The sequence below is a fragment of the Euphorbia lathyris genome, chromosome 1, assembly GCF_963576675.1.
Source record: "Euphorbia lathyris chromosome 1, ddEupLath1.1, whole genome shotgun sequence".
NCBI lineage: Eukaryota > Viridiplantae > Streptophyta > Magnoliopsida > Malpighiales > Euphorbiaceae > Euphorbia > Euphorbia lathyris.
The window spans coordinates 13,441,148-13,457,338 of NC_088910.1; the positions used below are offsets into that span (position 1 = coordinate 13,441,148).

The 16,191-nt window shown below is 34.5% G+C and overlaps 1 protein-coding gene and 1 pseudogene across 1 annotated transcript; both read left to right on the forward strand.

Annotated features, from left to right (window-relative positions):
• The first annotated feature begins 2,580 nt into the window (after nt 1-2,580).
• LOC136222287 (origin of replication complex subunit 1A-like) lies at nt 2,581-12,723 on the forward strand. Its single transcript, XM_066009877.1, has 21 exons — nt 2,581-2,734; nt 3,185-3,490; nt 3,579-3,905; nt 4,008-4,130; nt 4,217-4,300; nt 4,434-4,491; nt 4,586-4,764; nt 4,954-5,068; nt 5,499-5,569; nt 6,445-6,540; nt 6,876-6,952; nt 7,599-7,682; nt 8,481-8,571; nt 8,738-8,860; nt 9,326-9,365; nt 9,501-9,574; nt 10,051-10,110; nt 11,311-11,395; nt 11,611-11,710; nt 11,818-11,891; nt 12,664-12,723. The coding sequence occupies exons 2-13, from the start codon at nt 3,251-3,253 to the stop codon at nt 8,542-8,544; spliced, it is 1,518 nt and encodes a 505-aa protein (XP_065865949.1). The 5' UTR covers nt 2,581-2,734; nt 3,185-3,250; the 3' UTR covers nt 8,545-8,571; nt 8,738-8,860; nt 9,326-9,365; nt 9,501-9,574; nt 10,051-10,110; nt 11,311-11,395; nt 11,611-11,710; nt 11,818-11,891; nt 12,664-12,723.
• Nucleotides 8,576-14,066, forward strand: LOC136216991 (xanthine dehydrogenase 1-like; annotated as a pseudogene).
• The last annotated feature ends 2,125 nt before the right edge of the window (nt 14,067-16,191 follow it).

Consider the following 16,191-nt stretch of genomic DNA (forward strand, 5'->3'; position numbering starts at 1 on the left):
TTTAAGGATTGTGGTACTAAATTTGTGATTTGATTAAACTTTGATTAGGTATTTGATAAATTAGGCATTTGACCTAAAACTTTGATTGAGTATTTAGTAAATTGGCATGATTAGGAGCGGTTTCGACCTCCTGTCTCCAAGAAATATTAATGGTGTTCTGATTTAGCATCCACAAGATGGTTCGAGAAGTGTCAGGTCTTCCTAAATCCAAAATTTTTTTTTCTGCCCGTTAAGCCCTAAATCTAAATTTCTATTTTTTTTTCTCAAATCCAATTTCTTTTTTCCTGTTAGGTCCTCCCTAAATCTATTTTTTTATTGAACACAATTTTTTTACATGTTAAGAATCTTAGACAAAATCTAGATTAATTTTGAAAAGTTTTATATTGATACTAAAAAAATTGGTTCTTGACCACTTAGATTGTTACATGTATACATATGAAAAAAATTTGAAACAAGTTCGATTTAGAAAAAAATAAATTTTTTACGCATGCACGTGCAAAGTCAGCCCCTTAATCGATCAATCATGTATTCGTCCAGGGGCAGATTTTGGGGGGCCCTTCCCCTTCATCCATGGGAAAATTTTTTTACTCCAAAACCACGTCGTTTTGCCTGGATTTTTAATTTAAAAAGAAGCGATATACAGTAAAACCTCCATAAATTAATACTTGATAAATTAATAAACTCTTTAAAATAATAATTTCTTCTGATCCCGATTTGGACTAGTTTAATAAATTCATACTCGATAAATTAATATCTCTATAAATTAATAAAATTTCATGGTACCAACATTATTAATTTATTAATTTATAGAGGTTTTATTGTATATCCATCCCCTGTTTATGATTTTCTCCAGCCCTAATCTCGTCTCCAGCGTTGCTCTCCTTCGTCCATCCTTCCTTGCCTGCCGCCGGTCTATTCTTCTTCGCCGGTCTTTCCTGACGCCGCCGGTCAGTTATCTCCCTCTTCCTCCATTTCAGTAGGTTCGATTACTTTAGGTGCTTTCCTTCTGTTTAATTTGTAAATTTTGTCCAAACGGTTCGATTACTGTAGTTGCCCTCTGTTTAATTTGTGAATTCGGGGTTTAATTTTTTATCTATAATGGTACAGCTCTTATTGTTATGGTTGCCATTTCTCTTTAGGTGCTCTGTATAATAGTACAGCTCCCATTGTTTTGGTTTAATTCGGGGTTTGATTTTGCTTATGATGTTTAATGTATGTACCTTCCTTCTAGTATTTATCGAATCTGTCTTTAATTGTAATGGATTAACTAGAAACTCCTTCAAACTTTTAACTTAATTTTGTAGCAGCCACACAATTGCTTCCATGACTTTGCCTAATTATATTTAATGTGCAGGTCCATGATTTTTGATCCTTTTGTTGGTTTGGTTGTGTAACATCCTATTAGAAATTCTCATCCTTTTTAAAAAAAATGCAATTATGACATTGTGAACCATCTAACCTTGATCATCATGTTATGTTGTGGGTTTTTGGATTGTTGGCATATTTTGTGTGTATTGTAAATTTGTTACATAGAGTTTTTTCAATTAATGCTATTTTGTCTAAAAAATTTTTACATAGTGTTTTTGCCCCCCTCCCTCAAATCCTGGATCCGCCACTGTATTCGTAACTGATGACATGATATCTCATATTTAGGAATGATAGCGGATACAGATAGACCTGTAAAAATACACACCATACAATTACATGGCACGAAATCGACATGGAAATTTAGTGGTAGTGTTTAGCTTAACAAGTAATGTGTCACTTTTGGGTTGACCAAAAATAACACGGTAATTTTTGGGTCATGTTCGTGTCAACCCACTCAACATGAAACTGGCTCGAAAATATTTTTACGATTTTGGGGATGATAGCAGATACGGGTTTTATTGGTATTGGAATCCTATATAAAAAAAGGTTTCAGACTAGACATGTCCATGGATCAGGCCAGACTGGATCGGGTTCGGATTGCACCAAACAAGTTTTTATCTAAAAATACCCAGACCAAGCTCAGCCCAGCATGCTGTTAATTTAGACGGGCTGGACTCAAGTTAAAAAATCAAATTCCAAGCCTAGACCATATTAGGCTATCTAAAAAGATATACATAATTTTAATTATAAAAAATAAAATTTATATTTAAAAATAAATATTTAATATATAAATATATAAATTTACTAATTAATATTATAGGATGGACCGAGCTGGCACATGCTATTTTTATCAATCACAAACCCGCTTAAAATCTAGATGGGTGTTAGCGGATCCCAGGGGCGGAGCCAGAGAGGGTCACGGAGGGTCGGCCGACCCTCCGGCCCTCCGGAAAACCCCAGGGTAGGGTGCTCCGCCGCTGTTAGGTGCAGAAATCGCCATGGCTGGGAGCCCCCCAGCCATGGCGATGGAGAAGATGGAGCCCCCATCTCTGTAATTCTATTTTTTTTTTCAATTATACATCTAAAACGACGTCGTTTTAGTTGTATTAGGGCTTTTTAAAAATTATGGAATGACTTATGTACCTTTCATTTAACTTAACATTTAAACATGTGTTTAATTTATATACACAGCATTTGTTATTTACTCCTCTTCATTCAACATCGCGAATCGCAGGAAAGGAAGGAGAGGAGCTGCTGCCTGCTGCCGCCATTCAACCTTCTTGCTGCCGCCTGCCGCCGTTCATTTGCTGCTGCTGCCGACGCCGTTCATCTCCGCCGCCGGAAGTTGGGGAAGAGAGATATAGAGGTTAGTTTTTAATTTAAGGTTTTGATTTTAGGGTTTTAATTTTAGGGATTTTGATTTTAGGGTTTTAATTTTAGGGTTTTTGACTAAATTGAATTGAAATTGATAATGTGATAGTTAGGGTTTTAAGTTTAGGGGTTTTGATTTATCGAATTGAATTTAAATTGACTGAATTGAATGTGATTTATTGAATTGTTTGAAATTGATTGAAATTGTGAAAAAATTTCAGAATATGACATCGCTAAGGGGTAAATTGCCACCTGTTAGGCATTAGTTTTCTTATTATAGGTAAAAAAAAACTATGTACTCACATTTTATGATTCAATTTACATTTTGTAATGTTTTTCTATTTTTTATTAATATGTTTAAGTACCATTGAATTTTTTTTTCCTTACATGGTCAAGCCCCCCGAGCTTAGAGTCCTGGCTCCGCCACTGACTGTATTATCAACAGCTAATATTCCTAGCACCCCAGCAGTTCCTCCTCCTCCTCCATCGTCGGTTTCTTACTCTCTTAGAAATGGCAGATACTCCAAAGAAATTCCTCCAATCCCCATCCAAGAAACGCAAACAAACCCCTCATACGGTGGACCCTCCTCGCCGATCCACTCGCCGCTTATCTCTTAAGCTCGATGACAGTGATGAAGATTGGATTTTTTCCAAGGAAGCAGAAGCTGATACAGATGAAGACATAGATTATGAAAAGGAAAATTTGAAAGAGTTACGAGCAAAAACATCAACAGCTCATGATTTGGCTGCTGTATGGAAATTCTCATTCTTACTTATTTGTGGCTTTGAGCTTAGTGACTACTGAATAGTGAAAGTAACCAACTATGATATTGTGACAGAACTTGCGAAAGGGCCAATTCTTTGGGCTTCAGAAGATAGGGGTTAAGAGAATTCCAGAGCATGTACGCTGTCACAAGAAGACTGAACTGGAGAAAGCAAAAGCAACACTTCTGCTGGCAACACTGCCCAAGTCTCCACCTTGCAGGAACAAGCATGTTGGCTTGATAGCATTTTCTAGTTTGTTTTCCTTCATTATGGTTTCTGATGCAACACATATTTTCTATAGAGAAATGGAAGAGATAAGTGCATTTATTAAAGGTGCCATTTGTGATGATCAATGTCTGGGTCGTTGCCTTTGCATTTATGGTGTACCAGGAACTGGCAAGGTAAATTCTTAAAATATTAGTCAAATGAATTTCTATTGAAGTCTAATTAGTAGGCTTGTGTGCTAATTCTCATTCAGTTTTTCTGTTGGAATGATTTCACAGACGATGAGTGTACATGCTGTATTGAGGAACCTGAAATCTGAAGTTGATTTAGGAAATATGAGACCATATTCTTTTGTGGAGGTTAATGGCCTAAAGGCATCAGCAGCAGAGAACATTTACAGGGTAATATGTTTAGAAGTTAACACATTCATATCATATGACTGAATCCTCTGGTTGAGTTATACTATTTGTTCACTATATTCTCTCAGGTTATATATGAAGCATTAAGTGGATACATGGTTGGTTGGAAAAAGGCTCTCCAATTACTGAATGAGCGATTTTCGGAGGGAAAGGTTGGGAATGATGATAACCGGCCTTGTATTCTACTTATTGACGAACTTGATCTACTTGTTATATAATATAGTAACAAACTTTTTTGATGTTAAAATGGGCGTGTGATATGAATGTCTTTTTCTCTTTATGCAGGTGCTGTACAATATTCTTGATTGGCCTACTAGGCCACATTCACAATTGATTGTGATAGGTAACTCTCACTGCATTTGTGGATGATATTGTTTTTGTTGAGGTGGAAAGTAAGATGACCTTGATTTTAATGCAAAATATAATGTGGTATTCAGGAATCGCAAATACAATGGACCTTCCAGAAAAGTTGCTTCCTCGTATTTCAAGCCGTATGGGTATACAAAGGCTCTGCTTTGGTCCATATAATTATCAGCAGCTTCAAGAAATAATTTCAAGTCGCCTCAAAGGAATTGATGCATTTGAGAATCAAGCTATAGAATTTGCTTCAAGGAAGGTCTGTCCTTGTGTTATTTGTTTCCCTGTAGATATTTTGATTTGCTTCATATGTTTTACTGATCTTTAAGCACTTGTTACACATATATCTGGAATTGAATTTCTTTAATTTGTTTTATTTCATTGGTATTTTGATTTGCTTCATATGTTCTAAGGTGGCAGCTTCTTTTTTCTTTTTTCTAATCTTCAGGTAGCAGCAATTTCAGGAGATGTGCGGCGTGCTTTGGAGATATGCAGGCGTGCTGCAGAAATTGCAGACTATCGTCTCAAGCATTTAATTCCCAAAGCTGATTTAACTGCTACAGGTCCATAAACTCTTTTTCTGCACCAATTTTTTTTCATTCCCAAACCTGAAAACAAGAACAAATACAGAGGAATAATGGGAATCACTAGTTTGTGCATGTTTTCAAGATATAAATTTGATTATTCAAATAGTTCGGAGCAGCAAGACTATAATTCCCAAGCGACTTTGTGTGCTTTACCACTTCAGCTGCTTGTAAATGCTTTCAGAAATTTTCAATTGCCTTAGGGATCACAGTGTTCTTACTATTATGAGTCTTACAATCTGGAAAAGTCTCAGTTAGTATTCTACGGAAACTGTGTATTTTGTGAGTTCTCTAAGCAGGCAGTCTGTAACTTTCAAATCACACATTTATTTTGTATGGAAATACTATCTGTTGATTGGTTGCACAGCATGTATGTCTTCACTAAATGAATCTTGTTTTCATTTTCCAGGAAAAGGTCTTGTTGGTATGTCTGAGGTTGAGGCAGCTATTCAGGAAATGTTCCAGGCACCTCATATTCAAGTGAGTTTAATTTCTAGTTTAAATTGTGGAAATTGTGAGTGGTTGATGGCATTGGACATAATGATATCTTGATTGTCTCCTAAATACTGTCGAAATATGGATGCATGTCTGCCTGCTACTGTGATGTCTGGATTGACAGTCCATGTTTGCTGGATATCGCAATAATAAACAAGAGAAACAGAGAAGAACATAGAATGCTCTAACACAAACTCATAGCAGTAACAATGGAGGAAATAAGGAATGGGTGTTATTTGATACTAAATAACCAAACAGGAAAGGAAGTACAAAGAGAAATTACTAGTAGAACCTCTCCTACTGTCCAAACTCTCAGCCGATTCCAAAATAACAAACTATCCAAAAAGCATGCCCTTGAATGCTATCAAGTGACCTATAACAGTCTCTGAACTCACACTCTCCGAGGAAATAACTAACTCTCTCCCTCATTAGCCTCCATGTGTCCCCATCTTTTCTTCATAGCATAAACTCTCCAAAGCTTTGGCCCATGGGACAATTCATCAATCGGAGGCCCCTTATTGCGATCTCTATTAATGTTTTTCCTATAGGTTAATCATCCATGTGATAAGAAATTATTTACATTATTTTATGACAAGCAACAAGTAATCACACATCAAGAAAATTGTTTGTCTTAAATATGCATTTTGAAATTAATGAGGTGGCCAAAAGTTGCATCATTTGTATGAATTTTTGCTGTGACATTAATTATCAAACTGAATACAAAATTTCTATCATATTGATATGGGAAAAAGGAGAGTGCATGTCAGTTTCTAGAGAGAAGTTGTTTCAATTGCAACTTTTATTTATGTCCTAGTGAATAACTAAGCTTTTCTTATGTGCTTTTCTTTTTCATTTTATAGGTAATCAAAAGTTGTTCAAGGATCAGCAAAATTTTCTTGACAGCTATGGTGTATGAACTCTATAAAACAGGGATGAGCGAGACAACCTTCGAAAAGGTTAAAAGCTAAAAACACTTTGAATTTCTATTCTGTTTCTTCCTACACTGGCATCATGTTTTCCATATGAAAATGGAGGTTTCAAAAGCCAAAGGAAATATGTGCATTCATCTCCATTCACAGAGTGACATTAGTTTCGTTCAACTGCACTAAAATGAAAAAAAAAATGTAGGTAAATTTTCCCTGCAAAACAGGTTACATGTGAAATACATAATCAGGAACATGTGGATGATAGAATTTTTTTTAAAGGGATTTCATTTACCATTATCCTCGTGCACAAATTTAATTTGCAAGAAATCAAGAGTTCTAGTACTGAGAATTTTTCTCTGGTACAGTTGGCAATGACTGTTTCATCTCTCTGCACAAGCAATGGCGAACACTTTCCTGGTTGGGACGCTCTCTTGAAAGTTGGGTAAGTTTTCTCCTTTATCCTTTATAAACTGTTAACTGCAAATATTGTCCATTCATGGTGATTATTCCTTTGAAAAATCCTTTTAGAGACCTTCAATTGAAGAATAATGGAAGTCATGGCTTAACATCTGGTGTTGCCAAGTAGTTGCTTGAATATGGTATAATGAATACCTCATATTGTCTAGGAAAATTGAACTAATTTGAAGCCCTTGGGTTATGGAAGCACTCCATTTCACTCCTCCCTCTGCATATTCTAATAGATAAAGAAAAAGCTATTTTTAGCCCTTATCAGTTAAACTTTTAGGTCAATTGATTTCTTTACATAATATTAAAACCTCTGAGATCAAGTGATCTATGATTTAAATCCTTACGATTCCATTTGTTAATGGAATTCTAACACAGTAAGATGAGGTTGCGTTGTATACCCTTCAAGTCTAATCCAATGGACGTTTGTGTACGGAGGTATCTCAAAGATAATAATAAAAGATGTCTATTCATCATGATTTTTTTTTCTATTCTTTTTAGAGACTGCAATAAAAATTGTGAAATTTCATTTCCATGTTTCAGATCCTTGAGGATGTTTTCATTTCCTTCTGGAGGTATATGATCAACTTAAACTCTTCTGATCCAAGTTTTTGCTTTGACAGATGCTTGCTGGGTGAAAGCAGAATAATTGTATGCGAATCTGGAGCTAGACACATGCTGCAAAAGTTGCAGCTCAATTTTCCAAGGTAAGTTCCCCAACAGTTGAATCATTTTCATATTTTATTCGTACAATGATGTTTACTTTATTTCGCTAACCTTGATAATCTTAAAGTTCGATTCTAAAATCTATTTAACAAACCTCTAACCTGCCAATACCACGTTGAGTTCATGTAATATGTTCAAAGGTTATGTGTAATTTTACTATCCTTATTAAGAATGACATGTAAAAAGATGAGGTTGGAGTCATGTTTGCATGTGACACTTGTAATTATTTGGGGAGTGGATTTAGTCTCAATGTAGAAAATAATGCAATCTTAAATCTAACGTTTGTTCGTTGGTGTTATTTCAAGCCTAATTGATGAAAAATGAGTTTTTTCATGTGTTGGCCACCCTCCAATCTCCAGCATTCTCGTCACCCATAAGGCTTGAAACTGCACATATTCTATTAATGAAAAGAGCTCAATTTTTGTCGATTAGGTTTGAAATTGTACAAACTAGTAAACGTTAGGCTTAATATTGCACTATTCTATGTGGAGGTTAAATGAGTTTCCATCAATAACCATAAAATTAAATTTGTACCTTATAAGATACATGTAAAATTGTAAGAGAATATAAGAATAATTTTAAGTATTTGTGTCATTTTCGAGTTAGGAGGCCAACTCTAATCCAATCTAAAATTTGCGAATGACTGATTATATGTTTAATAAAACACTAACCTGTATATTCTTGTTGAGTTTATATTGATTCTCTGTTACAACCAATTAACATAAAAAAAGCCATTGATGCATTGTAATTTGACCATTTATCTTGTCTGTGGAATGCAGTGATGACGTGGCTTTTGCACTGAAAGGAAGCAAAGAGTTATCTTGGCTGGCCAAGTATTTATGATCAAACAATACTTCTTGGTTTGCTTTGGTACATGTCTCCTTTCAAGATTTATCGACTTTATTCTATTATGTTTAAATCACTAAGAGTATTGTTGGAGATGATAACAAAAAACAACAACTGAATCAAACAGACCCTTAGAGTTGCTTGGGCTTGCTTTCAGTTTTTTGAGTTATTATTCATGTACTCTTTGCAGGCAGTTCTCTTCATCATTGTTCGACCATTCTCGAAGTGTTTATATCGGAGGACTAACAAGATACTTGCAGAACCGCTATGGTTGGAGCTCATATGGCTGGTGGATTGGTGGGCAGGTCTGAAGGTGCTTAAAGTCTAATTCTTCAAGTCTTTTCATCACTTCTGCATTCATGAACATGTATACTAGTTCTTTTACTTCTAATTCTAGATAGTATTTGTTCAGTAACTATTCACAATATGAGTTTGTACCTTAGCTGGCGCATACGTAGAAACAAATTAATGGGGAAATGGGTTTTGTTGAATTTGCTGTTCATGGAGTCTGAAATTGCTCGATCTACAAAACGAGTGCTAATGTTTTTAAATGTGGAGTCTAAATCTGTTTTCCAGCAATAACTGTAGTTCTAAATTTTGTACCTTATCCCACCATGATAGGTTTGGAATATTAGAAATTACAGGTTAATGAATTTCCATGTGCTTTTTAGACATGTGCGTTTTGTTCCAAGTAGTATACAAACGGGTTTTCCTGATTTTTGGGTAGAAGATTTCTCCTTTTGGTGGTGTAAATAATATCATAATCTTCTCAATGCAGATTGAAGTGTATGCAGATGATGAAACTTTTGAATTAATGGGTAAGCAGAAAGGAGTTTACTGGTCTATTAATTGAGGTTCTTTTCTTTTTTTCCTTTCTTGCATTTGTTTCTGAAAATGCAACCCCTATTAGTATCACATATTGAAGAGTTGTCTTCTATTTGTGAAATTTCCAGGTAAAGAACATGCACTTGTCCTCTGCAATCACAGGAGTGATATTGATTGGCTTGTCGGATGGGTCTTAGCTCAGGTGCTAATTTATGTATGGTTAAATAAACGAAACTTGTGCAAGTCTGTTTGCATCAGCTCATTTTTCTGAGCCTAAATCTTCATCTGCTCTCTCTGTAGCAATACCTAAAAGTCTTAGATGCCCAAGTTGTAATGTAACTACACATCAAGGCTCAGGCAATCTGAATGCCTAGTTCTTGTGGAGAATAGTTTCAGCTTCTTTAGATATGAAGTCATTTTTTGCTCAAATTTTGATCTGAAGTTGTTCCTCACACAGGGTGAACTTCTCTTTTTTGCTCAACTTTTGTATGCATGGTGATATTTTTCATAGATATTTCCGGTAAGGTACACATAGATGTAGAGTGAGTATATTGCATACTTCATAGAGTTATGCATGGGTGCTTTCACAGCCATGATTGTAGCTATTTCATATTTCACGTCACCATTTTCTATTTTGCTCTCTCTTCCTTATCTGATTGAGTATTGGTCTTATAACAGCGCTCGGGCTGTCTTGGTACTTCACTGGCTGTCATGAAGAAAGAAGCACTTTATCTCCCTGTAAGTTTTCTATCTTACCAATTAGGCCTAACATATCCTTAGTCCTCCAAACTTGTCCAAAAAAGTCTAATGACCCCTCCAATTTTGAAAATGACCGGTTAACCCTTGAAGTTTCTAAAATTGATGTCTAACCCCCTAAGTCCTACGTGGCAGAGCAAGTGGAGGTTTGGATAAGTTGAAGCGCTTATCCCTTTAAGCGAGTCCAGGGGGGTGAATAGGTCGCTTTAAGCAAGTTAAGAAAGCCAATAGTTCACTTTAAGCAAGTTCAAGGCACAATAGGTCGCTTTAAGCAAGTCTAAAAAGTTAATCGCTCGTTTTCAAAGTTCGAGAGGAAATCTTTTATGACCAACTTGGAGGGGCTGTGTATGTATTAGGCGTATCAATTACCTTGTGTTCTTATTTACTACAATCAGATAACTTTTAATAGTATTATTGCACTATTGCTATTTCCTACATTATCAAATGGCTAAAACTATTTGTCACTTTAAACTTCAAGAGCTGTTGTTTCCTCTGAAAGCAGCAACAATTTAAAAGTTTTCAGGAATGTACATAAACCTTTGTGCTTGATTCGCTGAGTGGGAAGGAGTTGAGACTCCTGCTTGTCAGGTTTAGGATTCAACTTTTCACTCGGTCCAAATTTAGCCCTCCTTGGCATGCAATCCCTATGAACTGAAAGATTACAATTGACTGTCTCAAATTGATGCAAAAGGAGTTCATACCCTAATGCTTGAGCCCAATGTTCTTTAGTCCCTTTTGCTCATCTTTCTCACCTGAAAGATTACAATTGACTGTCTCAAATTGAATCCTGAACTTGCTTGTTTATTGATCCTCTTAACTAGCATAAAGTGAACTATTGACACCTTGAATTCACTTAAAGTGATGCAGACTTCAACTTGTCAAAATCTCCACGTGCTCTGCCATATAGGACTTAGGGGTTAATTATGTCATTTTAAGCAATTTCAAGGGTCTGACCAGTCATTTTCAAAGTTGGAGGGGTCATTAGATTTTTCTGGACAAGTTTGAGGGTTAGAGATGTAATAGGTCCAATTTATTCTTCTCTCGTATGTTTTTCTTTTTTTGACAATGTATGGGAGACCACTTAGATGGGCGTATACTTGGTAAATTAAGTCACCTTAACCTGCTTGTATGTATATAGGACTGCTTACTTTTTGGGTTCTTATTCTTCTCATACATTTCCAGGGCAGTTGATTGTGGGCTTTTGGCATTTTTGGATTTGGTATGATCTATAGCATAAAATTGCGCTTGTGTGCTTCACTAAGCTGATGTAAGTATGATAGCTGAGTGACTTGAATGGATGTAGTGGCACTAAATAATCCATACTTGATGTATAGTGTAGTGTGTATGTATCTCATTTATTTGGTATAGAAATTTCAAATTGTGGACGTGTGATTAATAGGATATGTCACAACTGTGCCTTGAATATTACTTCAAATATTGTCTTAGCTGTGGCATCTAACTCTTATTTTATTTTTTCTGAAGACATTGGCTTGACGGGAACCAAACTAGGCTGCGGTGAAGGTGGTTGTGGTGCTTGCATTGTCATGGTTTCTCATTATGACAGTAGGCTAAAGAAATGTGTGTGAGTCCCATTCTCTTTTTTTCTCTAGCTAGAGTTTACATGACTTTCAGATATTCTTTTGTGTCTTGGCATTTGTTTGGTAATATCACCTTTATATCTTTTTCCAGGCATTATGCTGTCAATGCATGTAATTACAGTGGAGAGAATTGGGAACCGTAAAAGTGGCTTGCATCCTATTCAAGTAATTATGTTGTTTTATCTTTTTCATGCTGTCTAGCCAAGGACCTTTGGATGATTTCAAAAGATTAATGTTTGTAGTATGGCACTAGCCACTAGATTAGGCAAGTTCGCGTATATATTTCTGGCCTTATTGTGCAGTACATGGTACTCCCTCCCTTCCATAATAGATGTCTTTCTAGAGATTTTTTTTGTTCCATAATACATGACGTTTTGATTCATTCCATGCACATTAATTGATTTTTACCAAATATACCCCTATTTAAGTTGCCTTTTTATTTTGGGAATAGATAAAAGTTATTTAGTGAATGTAATTAATACAAGGGTAATAAGGTCTTTTAGTTAAAATTAATTGCATTTCTTAATTCATGTGCCTTAACCTTAAAAGACATCTGTTGTGGAACAAAGGGAGTATTAGTTAGATATTTTTTTTTTTCTGGATCGAATTTGTTTATTCCCTTGTGATGCATCTCGATGAGAATTTTTCTTTGACATGTTAAGATTATTTGCAAACTTGGAAACATGGATATGAAGAGCTGAAATCGAATTGAAAAGCTTGAATTAGAAAGTTCTGCAAATATTTTAGTTTCATATGATTCATGATATTTGAAACTGCAGTACTGAAAACAAAAATATGATCAATCAATTCCAAGAATCAGTTATATAAGTAACATGGAAAAGTTATTACATGTTTAACTTGAAATATTTAATTATGCTGAAGCATCCAAATGAGTTATGGCTATTAAGTACTCTTGGATCTCGTTAATTTTCTGCAGGAATCATTAGTACAATTGCATGGCTCCCAATGTGGATTCTGTACTCCTGGATTTATCATGTCTATGTATGCACTACTAAGGTCAAGCCAAACACCTCCCTCCGAAGAGCAAATTGAAGAATGCCTTGCTGGAAATTTGTGTCGTTGCACTGGTTACAGGCTAATTGTTGATGCATTTGGTGTTTTTGCCAAAAGTAATGATGCATTATACACTTGTAATTCTGAAGTAAATTCACAAGGAGGTCAATCTGTGTGCCCATCAATCAACTGGTAAACCCTGCTCATGTAAATCAGAAACTGTTACTGATCCTGGCAACTGCACGCGTAGTGTAAGTAGTGGGAATGGGTATGAACCTAGGTCTTATAGTGAGGTAAATGGGAGCATATATACTGACAAAGAACTTATATTTCCTCCTGTACTCAATATATTGAGCGCCAAGGCTGATGGCTTAGAGATTGGTGCTGCGGTAAAACTGTCTGAACTCCTGAAACTGCTGAGAAAGGTTATAGGTAATAAAACATCTTCCTGTAAGGCTTTTATTGAACAATTAAAATGGTTTGCGGGGAAGCAGATAAGAAATGTTGCATCTGTGGGAGGGAATATATGTACTGCCTGGCTAGGTTATCGACAGGTGGATCTTGCAAGTGATGAAGTCTTACTCTCGATATTCTTACCATGGACTTGGCCCTTTGAGTTTGTGAAAGAATTTAAGCAGGCTCACAGGAGGGATGATGATATTGCAATTGTAAATGCCGGAATGCGTGTCTTCCTCGAGGAAAAAGGAGAAGAGTGGGTAGTTTCTGATGCAGCAATTGCTTATGGTCTCTTTGTCTGCAATAAAAACAAAGGAGTTTCTCATTGGGAAGGAATGGAACCAGGAGCTCTTGGTGGGTGCTTTGAAAGTCCTGGAGACAAATATTTTGATCAAGGAAGATGCACCAGGTGGGATGGTGGAGTTTCGAAGATCGTTAACTCTCAGTTTCTTCTTCAAATCAACAGATGAATGGAAGCAAACCAGGTGCACGAACACCTATCGAATTGAAATGATGCTAGTCGAAGAACATTAGTTGAATTGGAGTCGATATTGAATCCGGCACCTAGGGATCTTTCCAAACTCGGACTGCACTACCATCTCCGATCTGCCAACTGTAGCCCATCTTCACTTGCCCAACAGCCTGCCAAATCTAGAAAAATCGTTAAAAATCTATTAAAAGTCATTTAAAATACATCCCGCGAAGAGAAAGGTGAATATTTTTTTACTATTAGTCTTCTTATTTTTCATAATGGTTTTAACTATTCAAAACATAACGGTTATGTATTAATTTTTCTATAGTCTTTTGTGAATTTAAATATTTGACTATTTTGTAACTTGTCAATCTATAAATTGGAGATTCTATAGCTCATTTTGAATATCCCTAAAAAGAAAACTCTTATTCATGTTGAATTTTTTCATATTCTTCTTCAGCAGCTTCAGTTGGATTCTTTGTGCTATTTTTCTTCATTTGCATTATCTATCCTCTTCTTGTTTTAATATTATGCAGTTGGGTATTGATAAGTTTATAACTCATTCTACCAGTAATCATGCAGCAATTGGGTATTAGTTTTTAGGGTGATTAATTTATTAGTCCCCATATTTTAACAAAACACACTGTTTAGTCCCTGTATTTTCAAACACACACAGTAAGGTCTCTAACATTTTTCTCGGTGAACTGTTTAGTTAGCTGCAGAAACCATCAACTGTAATTTTACCTAAACCGGCCCGGCTGTGCCGAACCAACTCGGATTTTTAAAATAAATTTTAAATTCAATCCATGTGTTGGGCTCAAGCCGAACCGATTTACATATTTAAGTCTAATCCATAAAGAACAGTTTTGGACGGGTTGGACTAGCAAACGGATATATGAACAGATCTTATACAATTAGAATAAAGATATCTTAAGTTTTCATTTTTCTTTTTCTGAAAAAAAAAGTCAGCGTTTCGTTCATAGGAAAAAGATTAGGATATTTCAATAAAAGTTTAAAAGCTTCCGTTTGCATTTTCAAATTAATTGATCGTGATAGAGTAATAATAGATAGTATTTGAATTGTTTTTGGTACAACGATAGAAAACTTGATCCACTAAAAATCTACTTCAAAATTTTTATCTTTAGAATTGACTTCGTGATTCTTCAATACACTTTTTTTTTTTAATGTATTTCTATGAAGACCAAACACACACACAAACTAAAGACATTCCAAATAGCCTGATTTGAATTTTGAAATGAAATCCATCATACCTTAATTAGGGTTTGCTTAAATTAATCTTAATAATATGCCATGAAAGAACTGGGCTTCTCTATGGGCTTGTCTGTGGGCTTTAACGGATCGAATTCAAAAGCCCAGTACCTCGACATGGGCTTGTATGATTGTAAGCAGTACTCTTAATACCAAAAAAAAGTTATATAATTATTTTTGGATAAATAATTATACTGCCCTATATTTTTACTTAATATACTAATCAATATTTATATTTTTAGAAATAATTATAAAGTTCCTAAGTTTTTATTTTTAATATTTTCATCAACTTTTTAATTATTATGTTTGAGTTGATGGATAAATTGGACTAAATAAAATTTTAAATACCATAAATACTATTTACTTTCATAGTTAACAATAAACATCTATTTTTGTTATTTTATATATTTTTTTACCGCATAATCATAATCTCTTTAATATTGAGCAATTGATTTATTAATTTTGTTTATATAATTATAGAACTTATAAAACTTATTCATTAAAAAAATGAATGAAAAATATGTTAAAATTAATCAAAATAGGAGTAGAGTTATATAAATTTTTAAAAGTGTTTTTTTTTTATTTGTAATTAATTTTATGGATGAAATGAATAAAAAGATATGATTTTTTTTTTGAAAAAGTTATAAAAAAATTCATAAAATGTCAATTTAAATATATTATATTAAAGAATATAAAAAGAGAATAAAAATTTAAGAGAATAAATAATAGAGTTTTTTTATTTATAATTATATATATATATATATATATATATAAGTATAAAAATTTAATTTACATAAATTTATAATTTTGATTAAATTTAAAAAATAAAAAATAAATTTTTTTATTTATTTACATAACTAGGGGTAATTAAATTGAAAAAAATCGACGATGATTAATTAAGTTTTTAATAATATAAGTTCGACGTTGACGCATTGTTTTGATTAAGAATATCTCGCTATTGACGAGTTTTTTTTCTTTGAGATTTCTTTTTCTCTTTTTTGTTTCTTCTCATTTCTCTCTACTATCATGAAACTCATGGATAAGTTTATAGCAAAACTAACTTTTGGAAGAAAATAGTGATAGAGGGGTAGTTGTTAGCCATGACGATGCTGAGGTCCACCCAACACCAAAAGCCTTGAACTGGAGTCTCGTCGGTAGATTTCTCACCAATAGTGGTATTAAAATTCCGATGATGAAGAAAACGACGACAGATCTTTGGTATCCGTCCAAAAGCTTGTGTGTGTTAAGAGACTA